Source organism: Neomonachus schauinslandi, chromosome 1 (assembly GCF_002201575.2).
Source record: "Neomonachus schauinslandi chromosome 1, ASM220157v2, whole genome shotgun sequence".
In the NCBI taxonomy this organism is placed as follows: Eukaryota; Metazoa; Chordata; class Mammalia; order Carnivora; family Phocidae; genus Neomonachus; species Neomonachus schauinslandi.
In genome coordinates this window covers 114,225,249-114,248,494 of record NC_058403.1, presented here as the reverse complement: position 1 = coordinate 114,248,494, position 23,246 = coordinate 114,225,249, and the positions used below count along the sequence as shown (strand labels likewise).

General features: G+C 34.7%; 1 protein-coding gene across 2 annotated transcripts in view; it reads right to left on the bottom strand.

Moving 5' to 3' along the window:
* The window catches only part of PLOD2 (procollagen-lysine,2-oxoglutarate 5-dioxygenase 2), a 95,773-nt gene that overhangs the window by 23,240 nt on the left and 49,287 nt on the right, over window positions 1–23,246 (bottom strand). For both annotated transcript variants that reach the window (XM_021696812.1, XM_021696813.2), the window contains exons 4-8: window positions 15,819–15,982; window positions 12,637–12,749; window positions 10,358–10,421; window positions 9,029–9,126; window positions 2,054–2,155 (exon numbers count right to left, since the gene is read on the bottom strand). In XM_021696812.1, coding sequence (XP_021552487.1) covers window positions 2,054–2,155; window positions 9,029–9,126; window positions 10,358–10,421; window positions 12,637–12,749; window positions 15,819–15,982 — 541 coding nt within the window. The remainder of the gene's footprint in view (window positions 1–2,053; window positions 2,156–9,028; window positions 9,127–10,357; window positions 10,422–12,636; window positions 12,750–15,818; window positions 15,983–23,246) is intronic.

The following is a 23,246-nucleotide window of genomic DNA, read 5'->3' as shown; positions in this document are numbered from 1 at the left end:
GACAAAATATCTACCCTGTAGGAGTTCTCAATTTAATAGGGGAAATAAGTAAAAAGTTGATCACAACTCTCCCTTATTAAATGAAATAATACATTTAATTTACATTTCATAAGAACCTTAGAGTTACTTATTATTCCAAATTTACACATGAGGAAAATGGGATTTAGAGAAATTAAGCAACTCAGAACACATAATTAGTAGGTAAAGAGCTGGGTTTCAATGTGCTACCTTTTCATTATCCATCTAAGTTCTTTTTATATACTAATGATAATACAACAGTTAACATAGATTGAAAGCTTAGTACTGCATATGTATATATAATTTATACATGTAAAATATTATTTATATATCTATGTATAAAGTTTCATTTAACCCTCCCTTTCTTTAAATAGAAAGAAACTTGCTTATGGCCCACACCTAAGAATATGGTAGGCCTGAGATCTTAACTACCCACATCATTTTAATTTTTATATCCCTATTGCATAATACCTACAAAATTTTAAAAATTTTTTTAAAGGTTTTATTTATTTATCTGAGAGAGAGAATGGGAGACAGAGAGCATGAGACGGGGAGGGTCAGAGGGAGAAGCAGACTCCCTGCTGAGCAGGGAGCCTGATGTGGGACTCGATCCCGGGACTCCAGAATCCAGAATCAGTTGCTTAACCGACTGAGCCACCCAGGCGCCCCAATAACTACAAAATTTTAAAGCAAATGTTTTTCTATATTTGCACCAGAAAGTTTATGTAAAAGAAGACCGAACAGATAAAAAGAATTAACCCTCCCTCCAAAGGACAACACTACTTTCTGCAAAAAAGATCAGGATGAATTTTTAAACATCATGGTGCTGCTTCATTCAAAAATATTCTGGCACTCTTTCCAGATAGGAAATATTCAGTTTGTTATTTGAGAGACCAGCCAAAAAGTCTTATTTTCAAGAAAAGTAGGGCTCTATTCAGAAGCTCCTAAATGTGCACAAGTTACTCTTTGTTCTCCTTTCAGACAGTGATAAGCATAGAAACAATTTAATTCAGGAGCTTCAGTTCTTTATAGTAAGAGTATTTTATATTTGCATGGATCCAGGAGTTACCAAGACTATATAACTGGGGATTTTATTTTTGCTTATATTGGTTCTACCTATCTGGCATGCTGTAGATACTCAATAAACCTATGATGAATGAAGGAAAGAATCAGCCTTAATGACAAAATCATCCCTAGAATCCAACTGGTCATACCCATAATAACAGTGTTCCAAGTTACAAGAGCAATTTTTTGGAAGAAAAATGTTACCATAAGATACCCTAAAGCTGCTCTGGTTGATGACAGAAGGATGCATCAAAATGTTCTACAGGTAAATATTATTTATAATTGCTCCTTTACCCTCAAAGTGTAAAAGATAAACTACAGCTATAATTCTCTATGAGCTATACATAAAAGTAGCACTGTGGCTGGCATATAATATGTACAGGGTCTAGAGCCAGATCGCCTAAATTCAAATCTCACCTCAAACGCCTAAAAAACTTGGGTGCCCTTAAGCAAGTTACTTAATTTGTATGTATCTCAGTTTTTCATTTGTAAAACTGAATCAATTAGTACAATCTACTTAAGAGATTTCATGAAGTTTAATTGAGTTACTTTACGTAAAATACTTAAAACGGTCCTTAGTTACATAATCACATATTATTATTTTTTAAATCATCATATTTGAAAATCAAGCACAGATAATACTAGTCAATACAAATGCTAAAGTATTTTTTCCTCAATGCTTTAGCTAAGTTAGCAGACTAAAATAGAACAAGAGCATCCAATCCTAATAACTATTAAATATTAACAACTAAGTCCCTTTTATTGGGATCAATTACTAGCCAGTTTCACTTTCAAAAACAGTTCAGAAACACACAAATCTAGCAATTTTCTGAATCATCGTTTTAGCTTTATAAATCCATTAGCTACCATATTACCAAAACTATAAAATAACATGTTTTTGAAAAATCACTGCATTTCATGACACTGTGCTTTTTATTTCTACATTTCACACATAGTCAATTCCACTCACATCTACCGTAGATAAGTCAATTGTATCCACATCACAAAGACTGCAGCCATTATCCTGCGTCCATGCGTTCGGTACATAGTTTCCAAAATAATTCAGGAGAATCTAGTAAATGAAGGAAAACTATTAAGTAAGCCTTTCCCATCAATTCTATAAACATCTATCTTCAAAGCAGGTTTTCTGCATTAGGTATATTCCTTAATAATTCTACTAATATTTAGCACCTAAAGGTATACACTGAACTAAGTTCTCTCCAGATAATGAATCATAAAATCAGGGCAAATTTTGTCTAGAAAGGCCAAAAAATGCATTATAAATCACAAAGGTCATTTTATTTCAGTAAGAAATAATACCAGAAGAGACATAATTGAATACATATGTCAAATAATGAAATACAGAGTTTTAATTGAGCTAATGAGACTTAGCCAAAACAACACTAATAAGAGCAGTCATGTGAATAGTAATTTAGTAATAAGATAAATATGTTCAAGGCCTGGTGCAGACACCTGCAGTGAATGGGGCAGTGCCAATGTAACCTCTTGCCAACCATCACCACACATAACAGGTATTATATATATACCTTAACACCAAAAAGCACTAAACCCTCCCAGAAACTATGCTACCTACTATAAACTAGGCTTCTGGGCAGTGGTTCAGGTGCACTGACTTCAGGAAGACAAAGGTTGCAGATTAAAACAGATCTGGAACAAGGTCCTAATTACTGCCACCCCACAAATCCTATTAACAAAAAACTGAAGTACAATATTGCCTCCCCTTTCAAATCACTCAGACATCTCCTTTGTAACTTATCTCCCCCTCTCCTCAGGCATCTATTGGCAATCATTTCATCCATAAAATCGGAGTCCCTTGAGTGTGTTTTGGGTTGAGAAGAAAATGAGGGAAGGTAGACAGAGGACAGACATAAACACTAAAATATGAGCCCTCAAACAAATCCTGAGTATTCCTAGAGTGTAAACATTTTAGAGAAAATTCTGATTTACCTTTAAAAAAATCAGTACACTTTTCTACTGCAATTTTAATACCTGTAGTGGTATGACCATTTGTAATTTTTAAATTTTTATGTTTTTATTTCTTTTCAAAAACTATTTCACCTCAAGACAGTAAAGTTGCAGCAAACTAGCTTTAGCTGTGATTTTTATATTACTGTGAAAAGGAAGCACCTAAAATCCTCACTATGCTTATATAATCATTAATTTTTCATTAGAAAAGTGAGATGAACTCAAAAGAAAAAAATGTCAATATACTAAATATGATGGTCAAAATGTATGGTAGTGCCAACTGGATTTTTCTAGCTTCCTAAGACCTTAAAAGATCTTCCAGTACAGAACAGATGAGGTAATTAGTCTAGTACCATTTTACCAGATTCCTCTCAAATATTTGGGATGCCATCCAAATACTTCTATTGTACTAAAACTGAAACAAATGTTGAAAGAGTACAGTATTCATTACAATGGGAAAATCTTTGTGTAATTGTAGTACGATCACAGGAAATGGAAAAGTAACTCATTCACATCTCTTTCGAACTACATGATAATTCAGGAAACAAATTACAGGGCAGGAAATATGTACTCATGAAATTCATTAATGACATTTCAAGAGTCAATGTGGTCATTTTAATGGACCTCTATAGTAAAAACAGAAAATTTTGCTATTGTCAAATTACAAATGCAAAAATTAATCATTCATATTCTATACAATAATATGGTTTTGAAGGAAAAAAATATATTCATGTGAAAATGGATCCTGTACTAAGCATTATTTCTAAAAGAAATTTTAAAACATTTTTTTTAAAGGCTAGTGGGAAATATAATTTGTTTAAAATATCCTGGGAAAGAGTTTTTTTTTAAAGGAAGAAAAAAAATCCCCCAAATAGTTGGCCATATCTAAAATTCCCAACAATGTGTAAAGACTGGCACTTTCCTCATCTCAGAAATCTCATAAAAATTAAATATTTATTTCATGAATTATTGATCAGTCTATTAGAACCCTTATGTGAATATGGAAATGATTGATATCTTTTAAAAGGTTAGAGCATAAAAGGTATTACTACTTTTAGTTTTCAGAATTAAGACTTTATTTTTAACCTTTCCACTTTCTACTTTTTGCCTCAATTTAATTTTCATAGATAATTAAGATATTTTAAAAACATTACTTTTGACTGGAAACCTTTCTCTTTTGGATCTCTCACTACACAGGGAGAAGTTATCCATCACCTCCACCCTCCATTTACATCTGTTTTCTTCATTAAAATCTGCAGACATTTATGCTGGCAGCTTTGGAAAGTTCAGAAGACTGTTTATGTAGTTTGGCTGTTCCAGGCAGTCCCCGCTACTAGTTGGTAGTACTTTCCTGATCCTTCTTGCACAATTATCAAACCCTTTCCAGGAATGATGTCATTTCATTGGCAGAGAAACTTTTCCAACCAATCTTTTCTTTTTTCTTTTCTTTTCTCTCTTTCTCTCTCTCTTTCTTTCTTCCAAATCATCTAATTATTCAAGGTCACAGTGACCAAGTATGTATAAAATTAACATCCCTATTTTTATTGCAAATCAGTTTCAGAAATGCTTGTTTTCATGTGCAAATTAGGTGATTTGATCTTCTTCTGTTCAATTTTAGCTTCTATAAAAATACCACCAATTTCATGATTGCCTTAACATGTATATTACCTGATATTTAAAAGAAAAGGTTAGTTATTAAAGTAAGCATCTTATGATGTGTTCCTAACAATAAATGAGCTTCAAGCATAAAAAGTAAAGCTTCAGCCAGAAATCACAGTTTCTGTCTAAAAAGTTATTTATATCAGATTGTATGTATCTAGCCGAGCATGAAAATAATTATGTAGATAACATATTTTAAATAAAATGAAACTTTATTTTAAATAACATATTTTAAATAAAATGTTACTTAAAAAACACAAAATTGTTTACACATCATTATGAAAACAAGTGAAAAGTATAATGTTCATAGATATAGACTGAAAGGACATAAAAACTGAAAGCAATCATGAACAAAACAATATCAGAGGTTAGTGGGATTATAAGTGATATTTAAAATCACTTATAATTTAAAAATTACTAATTTTTAATTATAATTTAAAAATTATTTGTATTAATAGCATGAGATTTAGAGAAAGTAACTAACTTTAATAACTTCAGTCCATAAACACATTAAAAACAATTTACCATTTACAGATTATGTATAATTTTTAAATGAAAAAAATGGCTTAAATATTATGTTAGGTCAATGTTATGGTCCAAAGCCACTGACATTATAATCACCCCTTACTAAATAAAATAATAAGTAAAATTAACTTACAAAAATTCATACAGAATATCCTTTTGCCTTTCATGATGGCTAAAAAAAAACAAAGTTTGTATCTAGAGAATAATCTGCTTTCTTTCCCCATTAGGCTGGACACAGGGGAAAATGTGATATATTCATGTGCCTCTAACTTTAACATAATATTATTAAATAAGGTATTCGCACAAAGTAAATGCTTATTTACATAATCTTTTCTCAAATGTTTATAACAAGTATAATTTTTATAATAAAAAATTTACTTCACTTTGTTACCAAATAGCACCCCAGGAAGACAGATAGGATCACGTCAGGAACTGTGATAGTCCAAACTGAGAATGTTTCCTAGAAGACCTAGACCAGGTCTTTCTAAATGCACTAAGGGTTAGGGCTCCTTTTCTTATGAGATGTCCTAAATTAGTCACTGTGTAAAACTCCAGGCAGCATTGTCCTGGGAATTGGGAAGGCACTGGGGATGATACCACCATCACTGAACATCAGGCCTTACTCACAACAGCTGAATTCTCAGGGCTAAGACCCCTCTTTCAAGCCATTTACATGCGATTTAAAAAACTACCAAGAAGAAACAGCACCCTATTTAGTTATAGGAGAGGTCTGGTTGTGCAAAAGCCCCTGCCTAACTGGCACTAAGGGTCTCAGACTGAGGCCTAAAACAGACACTGTGAGCGAGTGTGCGTGTGCACAAACACATACTGTAAAGTGCTTCATAGACAAATCTGTCCATTTATCTGCTTACGGAGAGTTACATTTTATGACTTTTTTTGCCCTGCCAAAAATTAATCTGTCTTGCCACTCCCATGAATAATGCTAGGTCGTTACATTGTTTCTAAACTCTGACATTTTTTAAAGGCTAATATATGGCAGACATGTGCTGGACCTGGGGGAACAAAAAGTAAATGGGATAGATATGATTTCTATAACTCCTAGGCTAAAGGCCCAGTAAGGGAGACCAAAAAAACAAGTAAATTCCATCCCTGTCCAGAGTGTGGCAACATGTATTGTGATGGAGGAAGTTCCAAATATTATAAAAGCATGCAGGAGACCGGAGGAGTAAAGACTAAGCTGACACCTAAAAGGTGAAGAAGATTTAGTAGGTGGGTACAGCAAGTGGGAATTGGGGGCAGAGGATTCCAGACTGAGTGAAATGCAGGCACAGTAGACTTGTAGGATGAGGAAACACGAAACTTGCAAAATTCAAAGTAATTCAGTATGGTAGGGGGTGAGGGAGAGAAAGGGGGAGAGAATGAGTGAATATGAGAAATGTATGTGTGGATATTTGTAGGGTCAGGAGTGGGGAAGTAGATGGGACGGTGGACTAGTGACCATTAAACCAGGAGTGGAATTTTAAAAAGAGCCTTAAAGGCCAGTTGAGAATTTGGATCTTCACCCCGAAGTCCACAGATGCAATTACGCAGGTGAATGACATGACTGGCTTTCTGCTTCAGCAGAATGCCCTAGTTCCAGGCTCCTGGTGGGTGACTGCGAGGAGTGGTAGGGTGCAGGTGGCAAGAACTAAGGAAACTATCACTGGCACTGAGAAAATTAGACAAGGCTCAGGAATCAGAAAAAAACAGCTCTTGGATTGGGAGTGGGAAAGCAACTAGAGCCAAAATAAAACCTAGTTTCCAGTTAACCAAATGGATGAAAGAGGAGGCAGAGCTGAAGGTCTTGCGCTCCAGATCTCATACGATACACAAATAAACCAACTGGGTATTCAGACCTGGAGGTCAAGAAAGATACAGGAGCTAGAGTAAGGATTTGGAAATCATCAACATTAAGGTAGGAATGAAGCAAATTAACTAAGAATTTGTGTAGAAGAGAAAAGGAAGGTGTCTCAGATAGATACCTGTGGAACGCTTACCTGAAACTAAACTAAATAAAGGGATTGCCCCCAACCACTCCTGAGCCACTCCCCACACATAATGTGTTAGATTTTTTAAATGCATATTTAAAAAATAAAATGAGAGAGGTTTAAGAGGCCAGATAATTAATAGACAAACCAGCAGAGAATTGTGCAAAAGGAAAGAGGACCACGTGGGATCAACATAGTCAAATGTTATCTCTGGGTAAAGTAAAAATCAGGACTGAAGAGGATGTCACAACACATGTCAGCAGGAGCATTTCCTGGTGTGGTGGGAAGAGGGACTGAGGGGGCAGTAAGTTGTCTTTACTTTAAAGAGTGTGGCTGTGAAGGGTGGTGGAGGAGGAAGACAGGCAGGCTGGAAGGCAAGGGGATTGAGGAGGATGTTTTAGTTTGTTCTGGCTCAGTTTTGTTTTAAGATGGGAAAGAGCAGAGGGTCTTTAAAATGCTGATGAGTAGGAGAGAATAGAGCAGGGAAAACTAATCCAAGATATAGAAAGTAATGCACCCAGCAAGATGGCTTCGTAGGAGGGCCAGAAGGGGACAAAAAGCAAGGTGGAAAGATTAACGAGAGGAGAAGAGGAATCTACTGCTTCTAATTTGATGTTGGAAAAGCTGCCAGTATCGGCTTCCCCTTGCATTTCTTCCCATCCATATAGCTTTTATTGGAATTCCAGACTATTCAATCCTCTGAGACAGCAGGCGACATCTCCCCACCCTCCCTTCCCACAGTGCAGATCTATTCATCTCTTTTCTAGGTACTTATGAGTAAACTAGGCATCTCGGTATCTCAGAACACTGCTTTAAGCACAGTTTTCACAAGATAGATAGGTATCAAACTTATCTATGAATTTTTCACTCAATAACATTTTCAGCAAGCTCAATTATATATATTTGAAAAGCATCCAAAATTTCATTAGTCACATTAAGTCTTTGTCAATTATAACCCAGCAACCTTCGTATAAGATAAGTGCAAGAAGAAAGACAATTATCATATGATCTCACTGATATGAGGAATTTGAGAAACAAAACAGAGGATCATAGGGGAAGGGAGGGAAAAATGAAACAAGATGAAAGCAGAGAGGGAGACAAACCATAAGAGATTCAATCTGAGGAAACAAACTGAGGGTTGCTGGAGTGGAAGGGGGTGGGAGGGATGGGGTGGCTGGGTGACGGACATTGGGGAGGGTATGTACTATGGTGAACGCTCTTAATTGTCTGAGACTGATGAATCACAGACCTGTACCCCTGAAACAAATAATACATTATATGTTAATTTAAAAAATAAAAAATTAAACATCAAATCTAAAAAAAAAAAGATAAGTGCAAGAAGAAGCTTCCAGCCATATAGTTACATCTCAATCTCAACAGAGCTGTTAAGTGAGAAAATGGTGACTTACAGACCTGCACATTTCCTATTCAGATAGGATACCCTGTATGAGGGAAATATGGCTCATTCTCACAGTCGCTGTTATTATTAAACACTAAAGTGAAATGTGTTACCAACAGAATGCAAAGGTATCACTTTGCTTAGGAAACATCATTAGTTTGGTGAATCTGAAAGAAACCACTTAATCTACAGTGTAAAAGATGAAGCCAGTAGATTGCTAGCACCAAAACAGAGCCTCTCAAAGACACTAAAAAAGAAAAGAGGAGGAGAAGGTGAAGGAGGGGAGGGATGGGGGTAAAGGAGGAGGAAGAGAAGAAGATATTCTACATACTGCTCTAGAGTCTATTTCCAAGAAATAAAGAAACAGGGAAAAGTCACTGTGACTCACCTTGGTGGGTCCATTTCCATTAACTGCCACTGGTAATGTTTCATAAAATACATTCTTAGCTCTGGCTTTGCCATTTTCAAATTTCAAAACAACTTCATCTGGGTTAAAAAGAAAAAAAAACAGATTTTAGTAATTTAAAATGTGTGTGTATTCATATACACACATATATGTGTACATTTATATATATCTTCTGGTTATTATAAAATTTCCCACAAATGCCATTCCATGTGCCACAACACTTTTACAAATTTTGCCTATGCTACATCAGAGAGCACCTCAGTCACTCCAACCTGGCACCAGCGAACTGAGGTGCTAATCCACTGAGGTGTCTAGCAGAAGGAAAGCATCTTTGCAAACCTGCCTCCAAGGACTCTTGATAGTAATGTGATCCAGGATGAATTAAATTATTCTCTGAATTTATTCAACTGTGAAATGGGATCTTTGCCTGCCTTTCAAAGTTATTATGATGATAATAACAATATAAATACGTTGAATAGAACACTGCCAGACATAAGCAAGGTCTCCACCATCGGCTATCATTGAGAGCATTGCCAGTTCTTGAAAATCAGGCCTAATGCCAATTCCAGGAATACACAAAGCAAGTGGGAGCAGAAACAGCTGGGTGTTTTTGTTGTTGTTTTCCAGTTCCTTTCTTCGTGTTTCCTAAGCACTCCAAACTAAATGCTTTCATCCTGAGAAATTTTTAAGGTATGAACTGTCTTGAAGAGTTGGACTGAATTGCAATGTATTTTTAATGTTTAAGGTATTAATGCATTAATGAATTAATGTCTTTTTATTTTTAATATATTAATTAATTGATGTATTAGTATATTTTTTCCAAGATATATGTCTAACTAGGAAAAAGCATAAAGGCATACATGCATATGCACACAAAACACAGACACACATACACACACACACATTCCACAGTATATGTGCCTGGTTACCAGTTTATCTTCAGCTAGGTAAAGTAGTCTAATACTCATACTCCTGAGTAATTCACAATATAAAGAACTTATACTGAAAAATGTGTAATAATAAGGTATAGGTAATTTAAAAATACATCTAGTCTCCAGATGGTGAGACACTAAATTCTAAATTACCTAAAGCTAGAAGCTTATCTTTTTTTTGCACTAGTCTTAGGACATGATTTTAAGTAAATGCGTTTCACTGTATCAAGCTAAGCTCAAGTCCGTTATTTTTTAAAAGTTGTAATATCTGTACACTAAACCTTAATCATAGCCCCAAATTGATATGATAAAGGACAGACAGTTGAGAACACAGGTGTTCATTTGTATATATGAGCAATTCAGTATTTAGGAAGCATACCTACAGCTCCATTTAAAGTCTGGAAAATTTTGCATTTGTGATCCAATGTGATGTTAATAGCTTCCTAAAAATGAGAATACAGATACCATTGAACATGACAATATGCAAACAACACTATCACGTTAATATAGTTTATTCTTTTGCAGAATTTAAAGATCCTATTTGTAAATTATTCCAGCAATATTCCTCAGAAAGACAGAAAGACTGTAATTTTATAGTTGATTGAATTAAAGGATAAAGGGAATGGCAAAGTATTCATGCTATTCTCCAAATATTTCCACTTCCCTACCTTATGACTAATTCTGACCAGTGAATTTTTAGCAGAGGTGAAATTATTTCCCTTCTAACCTGGAGCATGGAGCTTCCAGTTTGAGACGCTAGGTGTGCTCTCTCTCTGGCACATGAACTAAGATGGCTGCTCCATCAGCCAGGGTCCCAAGTGAGGACAGTAAGCAGAAACCCTCTGCTGACCTACAATGGACACGTAGCAGGAGAAACCGACCTGTGTTGTGTTAAGCTCTTGTGGTTTGGGTTATTATTACAGCATAATCCCCAATCCGACTGCTATAATAGATATGTAATTAACATAACCATAAAGATTAATCTGCTTTACAAACTTCATGATTCTCAATGCACCAGTTTTTCAGCTACATTTCTCTGTATAATAATACTCTTAAAATTGACTTCGTATATTGTTAGAGACCGAATGTTTGTGTCCCCTCAAAATTCATATGAAGCCCTAACCCACAATGTGATAGTATTAGGAGACAGGGCCTTTGGGGAGTAATTAGGGTTAAACTGAGGTCATGAGATGTCCTCATGACAGAATTAATGCCCATATAAGAAGAGACACCAGAGAGTTTGTACACACACTCTCTTGCTCTGTGTGTATGTGTGTGTGTATGTCTTTGTGTCTCTGTGTCTCTCTCTCTTCAGCATGAGACGATACAGCAAGAAGGTGGCTGTCACCTACAAGCCAGGAAGAGAGTCTTCACCAGAAACTAACCATGCTGGCTCCCTGATCTAGGACTTGCAGCCTCCAGAACTGTGAGAAATGCATTTCTATTGTTTAAGCCAACCAGTCTATGGTATTTTGTTATGACAAACCAAACAGACTAGGACACATGTTAACCAGATAAAATCTTAGCCTTCCAGAGAATCTTTTTTTTATTATTATTAAGTTCAATTAGCCAATATATTAGTTTCTGACATAGTGTTCAATGATTTATTAATTGCATATAACACCCAGTGCTCATCACAACACATGCCCTCCTTAATACCCATCACCCGGTTAGGTTACCCTATCCTAACCCCCTCCCCTCTGCAACCCTCAGTTTGTTTCCCAGAGTCCAGAGTCTTAAAAGAATCTTAAACAGGATTTATACAACTAAAAATATTATGAACTCAGCAGTGAGAGTTCAGAGAATGCATCCTGAAGCAGAGACAACTAAATATGACTCAAAGTACATTCACAGTTGAATTACACTGAGAAAGACAAGCATGAGGCTGCATGCACTAGCACTCATGCCAACAGAGGGTTTCTCCTCCCAGATGAAAGAGCAAGTCCTCAGGTTTGCTCTGTCAGGCACATAAGAGGGAAAGCAAGAAATGGAGATGAAGAAAAACATTTTAAGAATAAAGTTTCTTCAGTATTAAGTGTCTAATGAAAATATTTAGATGACTGAAGTATTTATCTAAGGAATAGAAACAGTTACAGTTGCAAACTCACCGTAAAATATACTTTAAAAAACTTGTTTCCAATAACAGTACCCACAAATTATACAATTCAGTACATTTTAGAACTATATCAGTTCTAAACTGTATCAGTTACGTACAGTGAATTTATGAAACATTAACTTACATTATGTAAATATACTAAAAATATTCTCAAATTAGGGAACTTTGGTTCTACTTTTCTCCCAAGTTTCATTTAAATCAATCTCAGGAATGTTCTCTCAAGGGCTGATAACAGCTATTGTTCCCTACATCCCCTCCTTAATAATAGAACTCAGATTTTCAGTAGGATGTTTCTGCTTGAAATAAAGGCCAACACTTACTTTCCATATTGTGAATAGCCACATAAATATGTCTGGTCAAAGAAAAGTAAGAGAATTTTTTTTTTTTTTTAAAAAGGTTATTTAAAGAGAGTTGATTCAACTGAGATGGCCCTTTATTTACTATTCTGCCTGTTAACTGCCTAGAATATGGATGCAATGGCTGGAGCTCCAGTAGCCATCTTAAACAAGGAGGTTATATTGAAAATGGGAGCTACTCCATACCCTCTTCAGTGGATCAATGTAAATTTTGGTGTAAAATAGCTGATCATCATCATTATCCTGGAGATTCCACTGTTGAACTATCTGGTTGATATACGGAGCATAACCAATAAATCCTGCAATATAATAGAAATTAGAGAATTTAGTAGTCAAAGACCAAAACGTGTATCTATTAATTCCACTGACCAGTTGCACAGAGTTGTAAAGCCATTAGGCCTAATCCTTAGGTTGGAATTTTAGAGCTCACCATGAAAGAAATGTTATTGAGCATCCTTTGTTTTATATATAAACTATAATAGAGTGAGTTTTTACCACCAACTACAAATCAGAGACTCTTTTTGAATAAACACATTCCCCAAATTAATCGACACAAGAGAGGGAATAATGTTTGCCAAGGCTCCTAAGGGAAAAAGTTACTAGGAAAAGAACAGAATAAGACAGAAGAATTTTCTTCCTAACCTTCTAAAATGCTCTTTCTTGGATCCTTTGGAGAGGATTCACTGTTTCTGGGGGAAAAAAAAATCTCTACTACAGTGGTTTTAATGTCAGTGCCAGTGATGCTAACAAAATCAAAGGAATGTTGGAAATGTCACTGACTGCAAACATCTCAAAGAAATTCTATATCTAGGACATTTTGGGAATTTTTCCTTTCCTTGAACTAGTCTTTATTGTACCTGCTAAACCATTTTCTGGCCAGATTTTGTGTGTCACAGTCTGGAGAAAGGAAGTCTAAAATTGGATTGTTCTCCTTGGCCTTCGAACATAAGCATTAAATTTGCCAATAACAGTTGTCTATAAAAGACACAGACAACAGGATCATTTTCCCCCTTTTTCAATCTTCCTCTACATTTCAGAAATGCAGCCAAGCTGCTATGTTTCACTGACATGCAATACTTTTAAAAAGGGACCAATGTTACTTCTGTGAATTGAAAGAAAACCTAATTTTTTACCCTCAAAATTAAAATCTCCTAGTAGGAATAAAAGAATGAAAAGAAATAAGTCCAGGAATAATACAGTTACCTAGAGGAAACAAGACAAAATGAAAACATACTTAAACCAATCACTGATTGCTCATTTTTGTTATTTTCATCAAATTAAAAAATCCTAAAACACTGAAAAATAGCGCATTTTTAATTCCTATGACCCATCTACGGTGATGAAAAATATGTCCAAATAGTGACACATGACATTTTCCAATGGCTTATATTTCTGTTTTTCAAAAATTATGTTTCCTTATCCTTTTTATAAATCTATTTCAAAAATGAAAAGAAATTTCATCTATTTCAAAGTATGTGAGATATATTTCATATGATTTATATTTTTTATTAAACTGCCATATTATTTCAAACTAATAAAGTTTATAATATTCTGAAATTTTCCTGATTAGGAAACATGTTTTCTTTCCATGATAAATTTTTTTAAACTAAATGATATAATCATAAACAAAACTCTTGTCCCTTAAATAACTGTCAATATACCATTCATGAAATTATATAAACCTTTATTGAATATATTTAGATTTCCTAGCATCACTTTATTTACTATGACTACAGAAAGCAAAGATCATGTTTTGATGTCCTTATATGATCTCTTTCCCACTTAAAAGCACCTTTTCCTTAATTAAACTAGCTCACAAAGGCACTCACTTGCTAGTCTTCTGCTGTTTCCACAGCACTGTGCATCTGATTGAAATTTAGATTCCTGAATAGATATATCACTATCTAGATGAATTTACATATGACATTTTACTACATATGTCATGTTTAGGAAAATTAATAAATGTAAAATAAAACTTCTCCCAGAGGTCCATAGCTAAATGGTTTTTAAACTATCTAGGACTTCGGATAAGTTAAAAGCTAGCCATGTGTTATTGAGAACCTGACAGTTTGGAAGTAGAAGTTGCACCAATCCATAAATGAGGGTTCAGACAGAGACGTCAAGAGTGGGAAACAATCTTAGGAGAAGCTTCATCAGCGCATAAACTGTAAATGTAAGAGGAAAAGACAGCTAAGGCGATGAGGTCAGAGTGACCAATCTGAGAAAACCTAGGTTCTGACTTGAATGTGGAAGTAAAATCCAAAGGTGGTAGACAGATTGGGAGAAAAATAAAGTGGTCAAGAGATCTCCCAAACGATAAACTGTGGTTATCTTGAGATGGAGAGAAAAAGTGAGCTGAAACCAGGCGATACAAACTGGAATTTAAGGTTTCAGAAGTGCAGTATTTATAATGTGCTGACAAAGCTCCAAGGTACAATGACAGGAATGGGTTGCTAAAATATATTGCAGGTAAACAGAGCTGGAATTGAGGCACCTCAGAGAAATTATATTACTTGCTAAAGGTTTCATTTTTATAAGTGACTTGAGCAGAGCCTAGAATCCAAAAATGCTGTTACCTCAAGTAGTACTTACTTGAACTAGACTGAATAGTATCAGTTATATACATGCAAATCACCCCCCCAAAATTTGTTTTCCCAATATGGCTTGCAATTTCCACCCAAATTGTTTTTCTAACATGTCCCCCATCCTATTTGGTTATGTCTTCTGGTCATACGTTTACATTAATCCAGTCTAAGGAAAACATTTTGGAGTCATAATAATGTCCAAAGTCAAGTTTTATTTTATTTTTTGAAGGGAGAGGGGAAATGTGATAATTTGTTCCTTTAATCCATCATTAAAACTAATGCAGCACTTTATACCCACTCAGTGCCGAGCTTTTTGACTAGTGATTTCAAAACAAATCACTCATTTACTCTGATATATTTAAAATATACATAAAATTAAGTAATGCTTATTTTTATAGCTACATAATTAGTTCCCCCTAAGTAAGGGAACTTACTAACCCCATTATCCTATAGCCAGAAAATTCTCAATGAAACTATAGTCAGAAGACCCGAAAAGTCACTTAAATTGGGGGAACATGGATTTTCCACTTATAATCTGGAAATAATATTTACACCACTTAGTTTTGTTAGGAGCATCATATGATATGACATGTGGAAAATCTTTTGTCAACTACAAAACCCACCATGGATTCTAAACTGATACAATTTTTTCATAGTGATAAGATGATAATGGTTATTTAAGGCTTCATGTCTATAGTTACATATACCAAAAAAAGGTTCTTTCATCAATCTTTATAATTTTCTGTGACTAGCATTAAACTCCTCTGCCAGTATCTTACCCACCTCCTGAATTCAGGTAGCGTTTCCCAATGTGCACAATGGGATACTTGTCTGCTAGTCTTTTATCTGGCCACAGAATTCCATCTGCTGCAAACACCACTTTGTGGTTTGACTTTTGAAACTTTTTTAGAACTTCTTCTGGACCACCAGCAAATATGACATTAAAGCTGTTTAATGAGGGGGGAAAAAGAAGTTTTAAAATACACTTGTCAGAATTTAGGCACATAAACCAAGAAATAGTCACTAATAAAGTTAGAATTCAGCATCAACCTAAGATTAATACCAATGATTTAGGGATTACTCCAAACAATTTTCCCTCATTAAATTATATAGATTGTACTAAATTATTCATTTACATTATATTGGCAAATGAAGTCCAAATAAAGACAACTTTTTTAGTACTAGTCCTAGTATCCCCCCAAATCAAAATGCTAAAGCAGTGTTGAAAGGTTAAAAAGTCAATAACTCACTATATAACTTAATAATAAAGACATAGTCATTGACAGAAGCTGCCATTATAACTGCCTAATGTTTCAATGTAATTTGTACCCATCCATTAAAATTTCTGAAGATTTCATTATCTTTGACAAAATGTGTTTGACTACTAAATGTCACCTATATAAATTTATATTTGAATCATTGTTTAGCCTAAAATCTTAAAAATAAAAGTGTTTAGACAAGTGCATCTTTTTAAAGCTCAATAAATTTGGGGAAAAAAGTCTAAAAGTTGACACTATAATGTCTATGGTTTCACTGATTTTTCTGGAGACATTATTGCTCATTGTTCATTCACAGAATGACAATGACTTAGCCAAAGGGGAAGTGTAAAATCCACTACCTGATATGCTTCCACTCTGCAATAAATTCTTTATTCTTGTTACAAACACAAATTGTTTTGCATCCTTTTTTTTTCACATCAGAGTACCTCAAGTCCAAAAGTTTCTAAAGACAATAATTTATTGACCTAACATCCCAGGTAGCAAACAATAAGAACAAACTAATGTTCACAAATTCAGCACCAAGTCTTCCTAACAGCCGATAGTCCAGATGCACTGCTGAGATATGTGAGTGGAGGAGTAAGGAGGCTGTCCCACATTCCTTTCCCAGCCACACTTGCTCTCAAAGAGCTTGTTAATATGCCAGGAGAACAGTACTGCATCAGGCAAGATTTAATAACTTTCTATATATGAATTATTTTATCAAAATAAAACACACTATTGCTCATCTTTATAAAAGTAAAAACCACATGAAGTTGTAAAAATTACTTTAGCAAGAATAGTGCAAGTTTATTCTTGTGGAAGAGATGCTAACTGAGCCTCCATATACATTCCCGAGCCTTTATTTGAATAATGGAATCCCCCTGTGTTAACTGGGCACATGGCCATCCTGCTAAAGACTACTCTGAAGCTAGATGTGGCCACATGATTAAGTCTGTCCAGTAGAATGTGAGTAGGACTGGTGTGCTTCTCTAATCTCCAGGTCCTGTACTTTAAAAAGAAGTTGCTTGCCCTCTGCTCCTTCCCTCTCTTTCCCTTTCACGGTGAACTACACCGCCCAAGTAAAAAATACTTGACATACACACACCCTCACCATATACTCCACTTCTGAATCTTAAAGCCAAACTAAGAGAGTTAAAATATTACTAATGTGCAACTAAATTTAGTAATTGTACCCAGCCAATTTTTTTAAAAAGTAAAAATAAGGTTGGGATCAGAGAGATAGACTATTTCATTTTATATTGTTCTAGAGGATTTAAATTTTATGATTTGTTTTTTCTTCAGTTATAGAAAATATTACCTCAAAATTAAAACATATCTATATATACAACATTTTGGTACATAGCTTTTTCTTTCTTCCAGAATCAATTGGCAAGCTTCTGTTAATACTATTAATAACATAACCATAAAGAGACTCAGCACATACGATTTAAAGTCTGCTAGTTGGGTTTTTAATTTCAGTTCTGCCATGAGCTATCTGAGTAACCTTAAACCAGTTACTTAAACTCTTTATGTTTCAGTTTCTTTATGTAGAAAATGGGGGAGGGGAGAACTTATCAAGTTATTGAAAAAAATTAAAAATTAAGAAAAAATACATGGCACATTATAAACACCCAATGAAGCTAAAAATTAACATTATTGTTACCAGAAGAGAGAGACTGCAGTAATGGGAGAGGCAGGAGGAAAACTCACTTTTAAGTTTATACCAATCTGTAGTTTAAAATAATTTTTATTTTTATATACACATATGTGTTAAGATAAATTCTAAATCAGAAAAAATGTGTTCTGACTAAAACCTCAAACTAATTTTTCCCTGTTGATTTAAAAAATGGAATTAACCTGACTACACAAAATAATATTTATAAAAATATATCAATTTCCTCTTTTTCTTATAAACAAGTACTACTTAACTCCTCAGTATGACCACTTTAGACTTCTGCCTACTAAGATAATCCATCCTCTTTTCTAACAGGGGTAATTTCCTTAAGACTACTAGTTGTTGATATATTCTTTTTAACATTAAAGATTAGGAAAGTAGACCAGTGTCATGGGTAATTGAGCCATAAGAGGCAAGGAAAATAAATCAAACCTTCTGAGACAGAGATTGCCCTGCAAGTTGCAGAAGAACCCCAACACATTGTCTGGACATGGAAAAAAGGGCTATATATTATGTCAGAGAATCACATGATTGGAGACTGAGGCCAACTGGTTCAGAAATTTTGCAGGTAGCATTGTGTCTTCAGTGGTATAAATGCACATTTGAAAAGTGAATATTTTCTGTCTTTATAACCCTAGTGAAGGGGTACAGTATCTATGCTGTATGTCTCAAACTATTAGCAAAAGGCAGTAGCTTGAAAAGGAGGATTTGTAGCAACTTCTACTTTTATGACTTAGTAGTTTATAAGTATGCATTACCTTTATAACAAAAAAACAATTATTTTAAATCAAAATGTAAAGGCAAAAATTATGTTCACATAATTTAAGTAAGAATTTGACTGAATAAAAATTTAAGGTTGCTAAAACTTTCCCATCGTATTTTAGCGGCATTGTCATTTCTGTGTTTAAGTACTTTAGAAAAGTTCTCTAAATTGATTTAAAACTTTTCAAAGGGGAGAAAGTTTTTCTACTTAAAATTACTTTGGCCACAACAACCTGAATAATCAAATTTTTAAAAAATGCACAACGGTCACAAAAATAATTCTCATAGGAGTTTGGTCCATTTAAATAGGAAGAATAAAATAAAAATTTTCCATAGTTAACTCTGGTAAATATTCCTGGTCCTGCAAAAAGCATAAGGTCCCACCTTATGTGGTCACACTGAGTTCTCTAACAGACCTGTCAGCGTTCCATCTCCAACAGGTCATTCAAATTTTACAAGCGTTTGTCCTTCTGTGTTCCCGGTTTCTGTGGCACCATCAACCACCCAGTCACGCAAGTTGAAAATCTTTCTTCCAGCCTTGCCTCCTTCCTTTTTTCTACAGCATCTCTCATCAAATATTTCACCAAATCCTATTGATTCCATCTACTTAATCTATTTAGCATTCAAATCCTCTCCACTCTTTCTAGAAGACACTGGACAAGATTAATTCAAAAATCCTGCAAGCCCCCACATTACCTACCTCCATCCCACTTCTGATAAGGACTGACTAATATAAACTCCTCTGGAAACCATTCCAGTTCCCAGACTGGATCAGTGGTTCTCAACTAGGTCTAGAGCAGGACTCTACAAATATTTACTATCTAGTCTTTTACAGAAAATACTTTCGGCTTTGAGGGCAATATGGTCTCCCTCGCAAGGACCCAATTCTGCTGTTGTGATGCAAGGGCAGCCAGAAGCAATTGACATAGCTGTGTTCCAATAAAACTATTTCTAAAAACAAGAAGTAGGCTAGACCATGGTTTACCAATCCCTGACCTTGGAATAAAGTCTAAATTAATCAGCATCACAATAATAACTTTCCATTAAATAACCTGTTCTGAAACCAGACTGAATTATTTGATCTGTCATCTGTGTTTACTCATAATGTTCCATCTGCTTAGCACATCTTTTCTCAATTGGGTCCACACCATTCACTCTTGAGGCCCATTTCCAGTCTCACCTCTTCTAAAAACTTCTAGTGGATCAGCCTAAATGGAAAAGATCATTTCCCTCCTTTTAACTCCCACAGCTCTTTTCGTTTCCCCTTTCATGAAACATTTTATTTCTTGCTCTTCATGCTTGGAATGCCTATCTTATACTAGACTGCCTGTTCTTCCTTCTTGGGCCAGATCCACATCTTTATTCATCTGTGTATTCTCCTAGCTTTGTATTTTGAAGATAGTCAGTAAATATTTGTTGAACAAATGAATGAATAAATAAATGAATGAATGAGTCATCCCCAGTCTTAACAAGAAGCAAAAGCTATTGGGTAGCCAGAAAAGAAAGCAACAGAAGTGTTCCCTAATTTTATTTATTTGTTGCTCCCCAATCCAACAATTTCTTCATCATCACTGACACAAACTTAAGCCAAGAGTTATAATCCTCCAAACTATTAGCAGCTAGTGTTTAAAAGCTTAAAGTCTAATGAAACTGAAGCACACAAGTAGCAACACACCTGATGTTTTTGTCTGTAATCATGTCCTCACCTTAAATACGTATCTTTATTTCTATAGATAATAGCACAAACCAGTACTAGGGAAACCACTCTCCCCTCCCCCTGAAAAAACAAGCAGTTAAAACGGTCAACCAGAGGACGCCTGGCTGGCTCAGTCAGTAGAGCATGCGATTCTTGATCTCAGGGTCACGAGTTCTAATCCCACATTGGGTGTGGAGCCTACTTAAAAAGAATAAATAAATATTTTTTAAACAACATTGACCCAGCTGAACTTGCAAAATAAATTACAATAAAATCACAGTATAAAATGATGTTTTCTGTAAGAATTTTGAAGGAAGGGGTAGGAATTAGCTCTTAAAAAGTGGGTACTACTTTAAAAACTAAATATTACTGGGAGGCTTTTTCCTCCAAATGGTATAGACTTTCATTTCCTGTATAGAATTCTTACTGAGGCTGGGTAGAGGTAGGAGTCAATGAGGACACTGCCGAGCTGGAGAGTCATTTTCGCCAGATTGTTTTCTGAGTGGCTAGTGCTACGTAACACCTAACGAAGAAGGCAGCCAAGACGGGAATGGTGGCAAGACATCAAACTGCTCAAGCTGCTAGCTACCTGTGGGGCCACGAGTCACCAGCACTTGTTGTTTCTGGGTCAGTCTCCTTATTAGGAAAATAGTCAAAAGGTGGTTAATTAAATGAAAATTTCCCTCTACTTTTAAATAATAGTTACGTTTATCTCTGCAACATGAGAACTTTTAAATCTGACACATATTTAATACGCAGTAAGTATTCAGTAAATCAATGGGGGAATTAAAAAAACTTTTAAAAATCCTCCAAACTTGTGATGATGCAGCTACGACATGCTAGATACAACATATACAGAGCTATGGATAGAAAAACGTATCCAGCGGGCAAGATTTCTGTCCCACTCAGCCCTTTTCCCCAACTCCAGTTCCAACCACAGGGGCCAGCACCATATTTTGCACATAACAGATACTTAATACATGTTTACTCAAAAGAACAAACTTCAAGGAGTAGGCAATGTGGTCTGGGGAAAAAATTATATATATATATATATATGTTATACATTATATACACACACATATATTTGTACACATACATACACAGTCAGACAAAGTAATGCCATATAAGAGTATCATATATCAATCTACAGATAGATAAATAGATAATACATACACATATACATATATATACATCCAATGCTTCTTTTGTATACAATTTATTTCTTCCTCATTCCAACATACCCACTAATATATTCAGTAAATATTAACAAGAACATTTGAACAATTTGAAAAAAACAAAAGTCACTCATTTCCTACATGATTCCTAAACATATTTCAGACTATTCTGGATGAGCCAGAAGGCAGTACAATATATTTAAGTGACAGCTAAGGATTTCAATCTTTCCTTCAAAAAAGGAAAAAAAGAAAAAAGCAATACTGAAACTAAGAACTCTGATGTATTTTGGCCTTCCTTCATACTAATATAATGAAATGTTGTCCATTGCTAATGAATAGGTTCTTTGTGTCTGCACACTTAAATTGTCATCACTGACAGGAAGGAGAAGTCCATCAAATAAATCTGCCATAGTTGGTTAAAATTATAGCCATCATACTTGAAAAGCTTTGCTTTCAGAAAATTTTTATTCTGTCTTCTGTATAAACTATATAAGACAACATAAAATGCAGGCATACTGGGTATGTAACCTGAACTATGAAAGGTATAAAATATTTATTTCACGGAATAAAATAGATAGGATCTGGTTATCTATAAAATGAATACACATAAATTATATTTATGACAATAACAATAAAATCATAAAAATACTTTTATAAACAATTACCAAAACGATTCAGTAAAACATAACCTTTGACAATTTTCTAAAAGTAAATGATTCTAAAGAGATTATGCCAACATACGAATTTTTTTTAACATCCAAACTTTTTTGAAGACATATTATGTCTTTCAAATTAGGTCTGTTCAGCTTTATTTGCAAAATTAGTATAATATGAGAATTCCTTGAGTGTGGCATCTATGTTTATCTCTTCTTTTGAAGGGTTAAGTTTAATGCCTGGATCATGGTTTGCTCAAGACATGTGTACCAAATGCAAAGCGAAAAATCTGCCCACTGATCTCACTTTCTCAGCAAAATAATATTTAGTTAGGAGTCAAAAAAAGAAACATTGGCCTACATCTGGAAGATCAGAAGCATCATTTTCATGGCTTCTGACAATCAAAATTCGTTTTTCTAATGATTTCAATCTTTGAGATTTAGAAAATTTGGATGCTTTCCTACTTTTATAAATCATTTTATTTCTCTAAATGAATGAAGAAAATCAATCTTTTAAAAACAGTTACAGGGCACTTGGGTAGTTCAGTTAGTTAAGCGCTGACTCTTGGTTTTGGCTCAGGGTTGTAGAATCGAGCCCCACATTGGGCTCCGCACTCAGCGGGGATTCTGCTTCGGGCTGTCCTCTTCGTTCCTCCCCTACCCTCTCTCTAAAATAAATAAGTAAATCTTAAAATTAAAAACAGTTTCAAAACATCCACCATATTTCTCCTCTGGTAAGATCTATTTCTCGCTCTTTTAATGCAAGTTTCTGTTACCTAATATTTATTGATACCTTGCTATTTACGCAGACAATATTTAAATCAGGTACATCCCCCAGCTTCACTGTCTAGGAATAAGGACAATTGGAATCCAACATGATAAGTGAATGGAAGCTAGCAATATACAAGTGGTAAGACATATACATTAACAGAAAAGATTTGTGTAACTAAGATTATTCCTGCGTTTTCAACCAGTATTACTTATCCTCGAT